General features: G+C 37.3%; 1 protein-coding gene across 6 annotated transcripts in view; it reads right to left on the minus strand.

Annotated features, from left to right (window-relative positions):
- Ptpn4 (protein tyrosine phosphatase, non-receptor type 4) overlaps window positions 1-13,061 on the minus strand; it is a 180,133-nt gene that overhangs the window by 82,405 nt on the left and 84,667 nt on the right. For 4 of the 6 annotated variants that reach the window (XM_087579983.1, XM_087579982.1, XM_087579981.1 and 1 more), the window contains 2 exon segments: window positions 12,501-12,588; window positions 8,426-8,514 (listed from right to left, as the gene is read on the minus strand). In XM_087579983.1, coding sequence (XP_087436109.1) covers window positions 8,426-8,514; window positions 12,501-12,588 — 177 coding nt within the window. 6 annotated transcript variants of the gene reach the window in all.

Raw genomic sequence — 13,061 nt, forward strand, 5'->3', positions numbered from 1 at the left:
CAACATCTTTAGTCATAAGGGAAATGCAAATCAAAACAACCCTGAGATTTCACCTCACATCAGTGAGAATGGCTAAGATCAAAAACTCGGGTGACAGCAAATGCTGGCAAGGATGTGGAGAAAGAGGAACACTCCTCCATTGTTGGTGGGATTGCAGACTGGTACAACCATTCTCGAAATCAGTCTGGAGGTTCCTCAGAAAATTGGGCATTAAACTACCTGAGGACCCAGCTATACCTCTCTTGGGCATATACTCAAAAGATGCCCCAACATATAACAAAGACACATGCTCCACTATGTTCATAGCAGCCTTATTTATAATAGCCAGAAGCTGGAAACAACCCAGATGTCCTTCAACAGAGGAATGGATACAGAAAATGTGGTGCATCTACACAATGGAATATTACTCAGGTACCAAAAACAATGACTTTATGAAATTCATAGGCAAATGGAGGGAACTGGAAAATATCATCCTGAGTGAGGTAACCCAATCACAGAAAAACACACATGGTATGCACTCATTGATAAGTGGCTATTAGCCCAAATGCTTGAATTGCCCTAGATGCACAGAACACATGAAACTCAAGAAGGATGATCAAATTGCGAATGCTTCACTCCTTCTTTAAAAGGGGAACAAGAATACCCTTGGGAGGGAATAGGCAGGCAAAGATTAAAACAGAGGCAGAAGAAACACCCATTCAGAGTCTGCCCCACACGTGGCCCATACATATACAGCCACCCAATTAGACAAGATGGATGAAGCAAAGAAGTGCAGGCCGACAGGAACCGGATGTAGATCTCTCCTGAGAGACATACCCAGAATACAGCAAATACATAGGTGAATGCCAGCAGCAAACCACTGAACTGAGAACGGGACTCCCGTTGAAGGAATCAGAGAAAGGACTGGAAGAGCCCGAAGGGGCTCAAGACCCCATATTAACAACAATGCCAAGCAACCAGAGCTTCCAGGGAGTAAGCCACTACCCAAGGACTATACATGGACTCACCCTGGGATCCAACCTCATAGGTAGCAATGAATAGCCTAGTAAGAGCACTGGTGGAAGGGAAAGTCCTTGGTCCTGCTAAGACTTAACCCCCAGTGAATGTGATTGTTGTGGAGAGGGCGGTAATGGGGGGAGGATGGGGAGGGGAACACTGATAGAGACGGGGAGGGGAAGGGGTTGGGAGATGTTGGCCAGGAAACTGGGAAAAGGAATAACAATAGAAATCTAAATAAGAAATACTCAAGTTAATAAAGAAAAAAAAAAAAGATGTGATCAGGAGAATCTGGTTGGATCTTATGATGAAGTCAAAGTGGCATACGGGCCTATGCCCCTTAGCTCTCACCATGAGAACAGGAATGTATACCTGGTACTTACACTCCTGAAGCTTGAAAACTCTCAGAAGATGGGACATAAGAAGCTGTTTTTTTCAAACCAGTCTAGATTCTGCCACCCAGCAACCAGCTAGCCTTTTAAGCACTCCCAACAGTCAGATCTCTGTAGTCACATGTCTCCAGTTCTCAAAGCAGAAGTTTATTCAGTGTCTCAACTCCTTGAAGAGCCCAAGGATTGTTGACTTTCTGTTTTTATTGAGTTCTCTTTGTTGTGGGAGAAGATAGTGAACACCTTACATGTCTGACTGGGAAGGTGAATTCTCTGTCCCTCTTTTACAATCTTAACATCTTTGCACAAGCTTTGTTATACTGAGTACTGTTAAGAATAGTTGGGGAAAAATCCTTTACAGCACATAGTGATGTGGGCTTAATAGGTCTATAACTTTAAATCCCATCTATTTAATTACTGAAAACAATATTTAAAATTTGTATTATGAAATATTTTCTAAATAATATTTCAATGTTAACATTCATTGCTTGGTTTTCTTGCACAAAACCTTGGACATACATATGAATATTATTTCTAAACTTTAAACATACTTCTAGTATGTATAACTATAAAATACTGCATCAAATCTTCTGAAACAAATACCCTATATATATAAAGTTATTCCTGAAAATTCAGTCCCCTTCCAAGTGTGAAACCCTCTCTGTATCCTGAAAAAGCCATCTCAAATTCACTTCAATATTCCATAGAATGTATTTTTTTGTTTGCAAGCAGTGTAAGTAGCTTCCCAGAATCTTTATTTTATAGTAACAGTTTAAAAAAAACCAAAATTTATATAATATAGAACTTTGAAAACACAGAGAAAATTAATTATCTCTGGTATTTTAAATTTGTTAATTAAATTATATAATTTATGATATTATTTATAATTTATGATTTTGACATTTACATACAGTATAAAATAAAAAAAGAAATTACTCTTTGTGTGTGCTATCTGTACTGGCAGGTAAGAATTACATTTTTATCTTTGAACATGGGAAGTAACAATTACATAAAAAACATTTCAAAAGTATAAGATGAGACAGTGAATGATCTTTAGTTTTATCAGTTTTATCCAGAAATAATTTGCATCTATACAACTTACCAATATTAGATGAACAATTCAATAAGCTTTAACAAAATCTGTCCAACTGCATAACCACCACAGAGCAATCATCATGCTAATGTTTTATTGTTTCCATAGGTCGTTTCTTTCTAATGCCAAGAATTATACCGTGGAGATATTCTATAATTTATCCTTTCAATTGATGTACCTTTTTTTTCTTTCTTTTTTTCGGAGCTGGGGACCGAACTCAGGGCCTTCTACCACTGAGCTAAATCCCCAACCCCGTACATTCTTATCTTATGAATACTATATACTATTATGAATTTTATAAACCTTTTTTTTTAAAGTGAATTGTTTCTCCTGTATAAATCTCTAAGAAAAAAGTACTGGGATAACAAGGCACCAATCTGACTCGTGTATTTCTTAGTTACTTTTCCCTTTTTTTTTTTTAAGATTTATATATTATTATATTTATATGAGTACAGCTGTCTTCAGACACACCAGAAGAGGGCATCAGATCCCATTACAGATGGTTGCTGGGAACTGAACTCAGGACCTCTGGAAGAGCAGCCAGTGTTCCTAACCGCTGAGCTGTCTCCCCAGCCCTTTACTTACTTTGTTATTACTAGGACAATACACCTAACAACAAAAGGAAGAAGGGTTTACTCTGGCTCACAGGTTGAGGGTACAATCCATTATGGAAGAGATGTCATGGTGATAAGAGGAAATGGTCACACTGTGTCTGTAGGTGAGAAGCACTGAGAAAGATGAATGCTAGTGTTCAGCTTGCTTTTTTTTTTTTATTTAGTCCAAGATTACAGCCTAAGGAATTGTGCTGCCCACATTTATGGTAGTCTTTCCAGTTCAATTAGGCCAGTGGTGGTTCTCCACAACCAGTGTAGCTTCCTAATGCTACAACCATTTAATACAGTTCCTCATTTTGTGGTGACCCACAACCATAAAATCATGTTGTGTTACTTCATAATTGTAATTTTGCTAGACATGAATCATAATGTAAATAATTTTTGGATAGAGATTTGCCAAAGGGGTCAAAACTCACAGGTTGAGAAACATTATTTATTACTCTAAGGTGGATCTCCTTGACAGACATGTCCAATATTTATTTCTGTGTTCCCATAATCTTTAACAGTTCCAACACTGCTCAGAAAATCTTTTCAATCCTCATCTAATCCTTAACCATGAACCTGTACATTTAGAAACCAAGTTACATACACTCAGTGGAATAGAGTTAATAGTTCTATTCCAAAGATCAGAACAAAGCAAGATAGAAATGCTACAAGGAAAACAGTCAAAATCTTTAGCCCTATATGAGGCTTCTGGGGTTCAAATCATAGGGGCTCAAAGGGTTGGGCAGTCAGAACTCTCTAGTTCTGTTTTCAGCAGGATACATAGACTCTTGAACCTGTTCCACTCTATTTCCTATAGTATTCCTTCAGTGGACATCTCTTGGTCCCCAATAAAATCCTGGGGTCTGGGTCTCCACTGTAACTTTGATGTTACCTTTACAACCTCAGGCAATAGCTGCCTTCTTTTTTTTTTTTTTTTTTTTCCTTCTCTTCTTTTTTTCGGAGCTGGGGACCGAACCCAGGGCTTTGCACTTGCTAGGCAAGTGCTCTACCACTGAGCTAAATCCCCAACCCCAATAGCTACCTTCTTACTGGGACTCCAAACTTCCCACACACTGTCTGGCTTTAGCAAATCTCTGGAACCATTTGCATTTTCACAAGATGGAGTCTTCAGTGTTTCTGGGATACCATTCCTATTGAGTTGGTGTAAAGGTTTCTCTTTAATGATACAAATCTCTAATGATTCCAACTGCTTTTAAACTTGCCTTTTCTGTACTTTTATACTTGCTCATACTCTTTTCCTTACAAACCTATGTATTTCATATCGCTTTGCTCCACTTTTTACTTTTAATCACTGTAACCTGAGGAAGAGCAGCAGCAAGGCATAGAGTACGAATACTATACTGCCTTGAAATTTCCTCTGTAAAATGTTAGCCCATACATTGGGAATTCTGCCTAAATTAAGTTCTCAGAACTTGGGCCAAATAAAGTCAGGTTTTTGTTTTGTTTTGTTTTGCTATAACATAACATAAAAGGCTTCTAGCCCAGTTTCCCATATAACCTTCTTCTTCTTTAAACTGTCATGAGCCAGACCTCCACTGTCCAGTTTTCTGCATTCTGGCCTTCCAAATTTACATCACAATGACCCATAAAGTTCTGCATTCAGAATTTTGGGTTTTTCTAGTCCAAATGCCTAAACTCTTCCACACTCTCCCCCACAAACTAGTTCCACAGGCCTAAGAACCACATAGTCAAAATTAACACAGCAATGACCCCAGTCCTGGCATAAATTATTTCTCCTGTTATTATGACAAAATACCTAACAAAATAAGTTAAGAATGGATTATTTTGACTCATGGTTTGAAATACAGCTCTCATCAAGGCAGGACAGCCATGGTGGCAAGAACATAAGACAGTTCATCACGTTGAATCTACAGTTAGATTGACAGTTTTGTGATCTTTTTATTTAGTCTAGGACCACATCTCATGAAATGCTCTAATCCTCCAGGTAGCCAAATGGGAAGTCTCTCACAGACAGGCCTAAAGGCCTGTTTCCATGGTAATACTAACCCTATTAACTTGTCCATCAAGATTACACATCACAATTGGATTTAGAGTCACTGAGGACGCACCTCTAAGACTGTCACAGAGGGGTTTTCAAGAGAGGTTTAACTAAGAGGAAGACCCATCCCCAGCAATGAGATATAAAGAGGTTAGGGATGTACTCCTGCCTTCCCTGCTTCTTCCTGAACTGAGTTCATCCATGGATGCTATTCCTGCTACTCAGAGTTGATATTGCATTCTAATTCTTCAGTCTTCTCATATAGACACAACTTTTCAGGGACCTTCCAGGCTCTTGGCACCGGACTGAGACAGTTGAAGTTCTTAGATTGAATCCTAGGCTTCTCTACCATTCCAACAAGCAGATGGCCAGTGTTAGGACTAGCATGTCAGATACTCTAATCCCATTCTTTCTTTCTCTTTCCCTTTGCCTCTCCTTTTTACTCCTCTAGAGCACTCTGCTAATACATTTTTTTTCAATTTTAAAGAAACTATGAGTTTCCAAAGTTAGTGTATTTATCTGCATTTCTATCAGCAAAACAGTATTTCAGAGGTGTTGTATTACAAAAGTCCTGGAATTACAGGTATGGATTACCATGCACAGCTTTTTTAAAAAGGAAAGTTATGGTAGCTCTCTAAAATATTTATTTTGGTTAGCTATCATATTTTAATTTTTATTCTGCCAAAGTATTATTAAACTAATTATGGAAGTCTATTAAAAATAAAAATGTTACTGAAAAAATATCAAATATTTTAGGAAGTATACAAAAGAAATGCATTGATACCATGAATTGATTCTGAATTTGTTTCTTCCCCTAAAAGTCACTTTATTTAAAAGATAAACCTCTAAATAACCTTGACTACATTAAGTACAGTGATATGCTCAAAGTAATTTTTATGATGTTTAATTTATCTACTTAAAAAGTATAAGATGCTTTCTCTTTTTCATTTTTTTGACATACAAAAATGATAAATCATGTTGGTGACCCATCTTGGACAATGAGAGCAAGGACATCAAGCAAACATGGCAGATGGGTAAGACAATGGAAGTATGTGTGTTAAACGTTAGTGGGACAAACATGTTTGTTTGAACTAGTTTAAAACACCAGTACTGGTGGTTTAAACAACCAGGGTCTTGGTTAAGTAGCCATGCTTCTCTTTCAGCTAATAAATGGCCTTTCCAGGTCTACATTTAAATAAAAACAGCAAGTGCAGTTCTTAACATGATAGCAACCATAAATGGAGTATTCTTATGATAATATTTGAATATCCTTAAAGAAGAAAAATTATTAATTGTTGGGCCAGCATCACAAGGTAAATGGAGGCAGACAGTCGTGGCCAAAACTGCTTTACCTTTGGCAATTTCTATTGGTGATTAAGTGGCCAAAGATGGTTAGTTTGGGCAATTTCTTCCTTTAACTCCGTTATTCTATGGCTAAAAGCTTGTGGCTTCTGGCAATTTAACTCCTGCTGATAGCAACAGGGGACTAATTTAAAAAGCTTAGTTATCCTAACTCTTTGTCTCTTGGCTCAAATACCCTTCACTAGCTAGGATAGAGTCTTATAAAGAATTTGTTAACTCTTTGTAAGCCAGAGAGAAAAGAAAAGGAAGGAAGAAAGTCAAGCACACACATAGACACACACAAACACAGACACAACAGACACAAAGATACACACACACACACACACACACACACACACACACACACACGAACACTTTGGCCAGGCCCAATCACCTGTTTCATTAATTTCACAAGTGTTCATGCATACTTACATACATACACATATACCAACACACGTATGTATGTACATACATATACATATATACATTTGTTGGATAGGGCAGCGCCTCAAAGCCACACTTTCTTTTCTCTGGCAATCTATACCTTCTAGACAAAAGTTCTTTATAAAATACTTCAGTTACAGAAGAATGTTGATATTAAGTTCAAAAGAGTATTTCATTCTATAAGCTCATTTTAAGTTTAAAGCAACACTTTCATATGTCCTCACTTTACCATAGTGCACACCTGAGGCTTCATCCTTGGACCTGGTCTGGAATGAATGTTTTTTCTTGATCACTAATCTATCCCAAGCCTATTTCTCTTCTTAGTGCAATTTATGGAAGCTCACTGTATTCCTTATTTCTGGGGAGCACATCCAGAGTTAACTTTAGTCCCAATACGTGTCTTTGTTTTTAATTACGATGTGCATTTTACCCTGCTGAGTTCCTCTGCTTACACATAAGTCCTTGAGAGACTGTGCAAACATGAAGGAATGGCCTTCAAATGGTCAAACATAGATACTGTGTATCATAAACTTGCCACTTAAACCTTTGTGTTCACTGTTTATCTTCCTGGAACTGGTCCATTTTGTGCTGCTTGACTTTAAGACACTGAGAGAACAGTCCTGCCTGCTGACGTGGTGTGCACGGCTGCTCTTCTGTATTCTGTCTCTTGCATCTTCTTCCTATATCAGCCTCACTCCCCAGTTGTGGTTCCCACGGGCTCATGCACTCATTATGCAGCCTTTGCTTACTATTGTATGAGGAGGGGGCAGCCTTTATTCTTGATCCTAACGTCATTACATCTTTCTGACAAAACAAGTAAAACCATCTCCCTAAAACTTTCTTCCTGAAAGCATTTGAATCAAATCAGGAAGTTATCAATCCACCTAAACAGCATTAATTTGTGAACGTCCATCTTCTTCATGCCGATCTGAAGGAAATTTGCCCAATTGTGTAGGCTGATGCCCAGGAATCATTAGGCTATATAACAACAGCAGGAAAGGCCTATCAGCAGCAAGAAGCAGTCCTGGGAGGAAGTCTCTGAGGCTGGGTCTCTCCAGAGTGCACCCATTGCTGCCAAGCAAAACAGTGGGCTCCAGGAAACTCACTTGTTTGCCATAGCCTTTTACTACATGGCTTCTGTCAACTAATACTTTTAAGAAGCCACATTGAGGGCTGGAGAAATGGCTCAGCAGTTAAAGAGTACTGGCTGCTCTTCTAGAGGACCTGAGTTCAAGTCCCAGCACCCACATGGCCTGCTCACAACTGTCTCTAACACCAGTTCCACTGGACTCAACATACTCACATGAAGGCAAAACAGCAATATATATATAAAATAAAAATAATTATATTTCTTTTTAAAAAGATATATTGAAATAAGTCTTGCTGTCTTTGGATAGGTACCCAGAGGGCAAAATAAAGTATAAACTGTACCACATAAGTAAGTTGACAAAACTAAAACAATTTAAAGGCTATTTACTTTAATATGAATTATTATATTTGGTAATGTTACAATAAAAGCAAAAGTATTGGTAGAAATCCTTACCACAGAAAAGTATTCATCCGTACCCTGTTCTTGTAAATCAGAATTCCTCCTGACATCACTCCAATCAGGATTTCATTGTTACTTTGATCCTTCAAAATAAATAAATATATGACACTCTAAAATAATTAAAACAGGATTAGATTTTTTTAAAAACACATTTCAAAGATTACCCAAAATTTAATTGTACTTAATTACAAATCCAAATAATTTGTTGTTGCCTCATAAAAGGCAAACTTTCAAAACAAGCTGAAATGCAGCATTATTAAAATTTGCTACTCTAGAAGCTGGAGTGATGTTTCAGAAGGTAAGCCCTTGCCACACAAGCTTGAGGACCAGAGTTCAGATCCTTAGAAACTCATGTGGCCTTGGCAGCCCACCTGCTAAAGAGGGAGGAGAAAGGCAAACCCCCAGCAAACTGTCTACAAGACTAGACATATCAGCACGCTCTGGGCTTTATCCTGTCTTAATAAATAAGGTATAAAAGTATTAAGGATGATTCTTGACATCAAATTTGGGTTTCTATATACACATGTACACATATTCCAGTGCACCCACACATAAACCACACACAAAATGTTTTTTTTAATCAGTCTTAAAGTACAAATCTGAAGATTTCTCTTATGACCAGGACTGACTAAAAAGGGGGATCTATGATAAAATATCTACATGATATGAAAAATCCTGTAAGTAACAACATATATTAGCAATATCATGAAAAAACAAAATAGACTGTTCTTAAGTTTCAAAGCCCATAGAGAAAAAAATTAATTATGTTTTGAAGAATGTGTAAGCGCTTTCATATGACAATCCAAATTAAATAGACTATTCTGCATTATGAGCATGAAAAGACTTTAAATATTTTTCTTAAATGTCAATCTTTGAAACAGTTTTGCTTTTGCACTTGAAATGGCATGCTTTAACATCCTAAATCCATGTGTCCTGAAGCCAGACCAAATTAAGGAAACAAATCCTTTAAACTGTAGCTTTAAGACTTACTTTCTTCTTTTTATTTTCTTCATATCACTTATTACTATAACATTTTTCTCTTCAAAAAATATAAATAATAAAGAATAAAGCCTTTGTTCAATCATCTGTTCTGTGAACTCTTAGGTAGAACAAACAGTTCTCCCAAATCTGTACAAAAATGCCCTAACTGATTAGCTTGGTATGGACATCATTTGAACAATAGTAAAAGCCCATTTTATCTTCCTCCAAACTAGTAAAAACCTAGTTAGGCAACATAAGTTTGATGATTGATTTGTGACAACATAATTTCATGTTTTATTAGTGAAGCTTTTGTCTCTTTTCGGTTCTGGTTAACCAAAAGAACCCAAACTAAAGTCTGGACTATAGACTTCTCTGTGAAGCCTTCTGTAGTTCACATCCACACATTCCTCATATTTATCTGCCTCTTAAACCACTTATCTGAAATACCTAATTAATATCAATATATAACATGGTGAACTATTTAAAAGAAAAGCTAAGTCGACAGTCAGCAAGAGACAGGATAAGCTAAGTAGAAAACTGACTACGAAGGCACAACCAGAGGCATGGGTTTTCATACTGCAATTATAGCAGTGATTACACAAAACCACACAAGCTTTAAAACAAAGACCTGAACATACACAACACGCTACCTGAAAAGTAATAGCCCTTTGTGGTTCCTCACGAATCTTCTCTGTTTCTTTTTTGTTTGTTTGTTTGTTTTTTGTTTTTGTTCTTTTTTTCGGAGCTGGGGACCAAACCCAGGGCCTTGTGCTTCCTAGACAAGCGCTCTACCACTGAGCTAAATCCCCAACCCCCTCTGTTTCTTTTTAACTTAAAATTCTACTGACTGCCAGAAATGGTGGCATACACTTGGGAGGCAGAGGCAGGCAGATCTTTGAGTGTGAAGACAGCCTGGTCTACAGAATGAGTTCCAGGACAACCAGGGAAAAACACAGAATACCCCCACCACAACAATGGCTTAAAACATATTTAGATATGTTTTAAGATAAATAACTGGGATAACTCTGCTCCATTTAAAAACAGCACAAAAATTTCACCTTGCTTGTTTCAAATACACTTTGTTTCTGATGCTCAAATAAACTTAAGTTTTCTTTCTGTGTTCTTCCTTTATATTTACTGAACAATCTTTTGAGGTCTTAGTATGCCCATACAAGAAATAATGCATTTCCTGGCCTTTAAAAAGGCATTTTTTGGAGAGATCACATCACTGTGCTGTTAGGCTGGCCTGGGTGGAGTGATCTTGCCTCAGGTTCCCAAATGCTCAGATGAGAAGCATGTGTCACCATGTGCAGCATTCTTTGGTTTGGTTTGTGCTAAACATGTTTCCAAATAACTTGCCATTTAAAACTTAAATCTCTTTAATCTGATAGTCTACATTTAGTACTGGCTCAGAAACTGTTCTACAATCTAACAGTTAGGAGAAAGGAGGACTACTTGATTCTATCAGTAAGTAATGACATAGTTAGCTTTATGTGCTTTAACTTTGCATTCAATTCTGTAAATAACTCTGGTCCATTTGAAAACAGCACAAATAATTCCCTTTATTTCTAATTTCAAACACTCTTTTGCTTATGATACTCAAATAAACATAAGTTTTAGCTGAACATTTTAAAGCATGAACTCATTTTAAAATGTGATTCTATCAGTTGTAAACTTTCCTCTTTAAAAAAAAACAAAAACCAAAAAACAAAAACTTCTGCACAAATGCCAATGAGAATATGTAATAAACCTAAGTGTAAAAATAATTAACCCCAAATATGGAAGGAGAGTGAATAGTCAGTTAAAAAAAAAAGTCCAAAGAGACAATTAAGGAATTACAAGATATCAATCTTTTGAGGAAACCAGGCCATCTGGAATTCTAAAAGTAGACAGACAAGTCTGGACTATGTGACACAGGCCTTTAATCCAGCTCATGAGGCAGAGGCAGGCAGATCTCTGAGGTCGTCCACTCTGGTCTACAGAGGGAGTTCCAGGACAGCCAAAGCTACACAAAGTTTCAGGAGAGCCAAAGCTATAAAAAAATGACAGGAAAGCCAAAGGTACACCAAGAAACACTGTCTCAAAAAATGGGGGGAAAAGTTGAGACAGACATAGGCTTTGTGAAACATAAAAGGTAGAGGTCATTCCCGAGAAGCTGACTGGGTGAGTCCCTGAGTGGCAAAAGCACTATAGGATAGAACTTTGAGTACTTCCCCAGTGGATTCTGTACCTGCTTGTTTGTGTACTGGGGCAACTTCAAAGTAATCTAAGGAAAAAGGAGGCCCTTGCTCCCCTTTATGGCTACTACTAGCCAAATACAGCTCAAGAATGTGTAAGGGGATAAAAATTGCACTGCTGACTCAATTGAGGGCTATAATTCTACTGAAAATAGCTGGACTTTAAGTACTTCAAAGGAATATAAAAATCTTGATAATTTACAAAAAGGAATATAGCTACAGATGATGGACAGCCTTTCACAAATATAGCTCAGAGGACAACGATCTCTGAAAAAAAAAAGTTTCAAATAGGAAAAGAGTTACACTGTGAAAAGCCAGTGATTATATATTTAAAGACATGACAGGCAGACATGGGCTTTACAAATAAAATTTGACCATGAGCTAGCTCATGTTTGAAACAAAAGAACACACCGTGGTGACATGAGAACATCTTTTATGATCATGATTAGCAAAGATTTTGAAAAAAGCACTGCCCCAAGGCAACTTCTGTTTACAAAACAAATGTTCTAAAACTACTGGACCCTACAATCCACATTGGGTTTGTAACATAAACCAACACCCAAAAGAAAAACAATTAATTTCCACCCATCTTGTACTTATGCTATTGTGAAATATTTATTTCAATAAGAAATTTTTAGTGGAACTATTTGGCAGCAAACACGAATTATCCTGTCACCTAGTTCTCTCAAGGAATTAAAATTTTGAAGCACTGGGGTTTACGGCTAAGTATAAGAGTACCTGAGGCCCTGGTTCGATCACCCCAGCACTGTACACACCAAAAAAGAGTTTAAAATCCTTTATATCAAGGGAAAAAGCCTAATTCAACATCTAAGTAATTTTTCCTTACTTACCCTTGCATAGTGAAATTCAACTCCATAGAGTTCCAGGGTACGTGCTGTGTTTAGGTAATTAAATTCTGCTTCTGCAGGAGATAAGCCACTGTAAAGAAAATATGAGGTTGAAAACTAGATCCATAGAAAAGTTACAAGAATATTATGTAGAGAAAGAGTCTAAGTTTTATATAGTAACATCTACCTTATTTCAAGGTCATTGTTTTCCGGGAATACATGAACACTGTGAGTGCTGGGGCTAGTGAAGTCATGGACCTTACGGTTGTAGAGAACCTACTACCATCCTTTTTCTACAACAGTGTAATTCCTCATTACATCCTAAAATTTTTCATTGTGCCCAGAGGTAACTGTAGCTCTTAACCCTTATGAAACAGGGACTTTTGCTGTCTCTTTACAGCATATGAGATCATTTCAGAAAACCATAGCAGATAATGCAGAAAAACAATGAATCATGGGGGAAGGAAGCTATCACCACTGGGTGCATCTAGAACACAACTCCTGAACCTAAGGCTCAGAGAACACTGAGGAAGAGGGAAGCAAAAAGACTGAAAGAGCCAGCAA

This window comes from Rattus norvegicus, chromosome 13 (assembly GCF_021556685.1).
Source record: "Rattus norvegicus strain SHRSP/BbbUtx chromosome 13, alternate assembly SHRSP_T2T, whole genome shotgun sequence".
NCBI classification, from domain to species: Eukaryota; Metazoa; Chordata; class Mammalia; order Rodentia; family Muridae; genus Rattus; species Rattus norvegicus.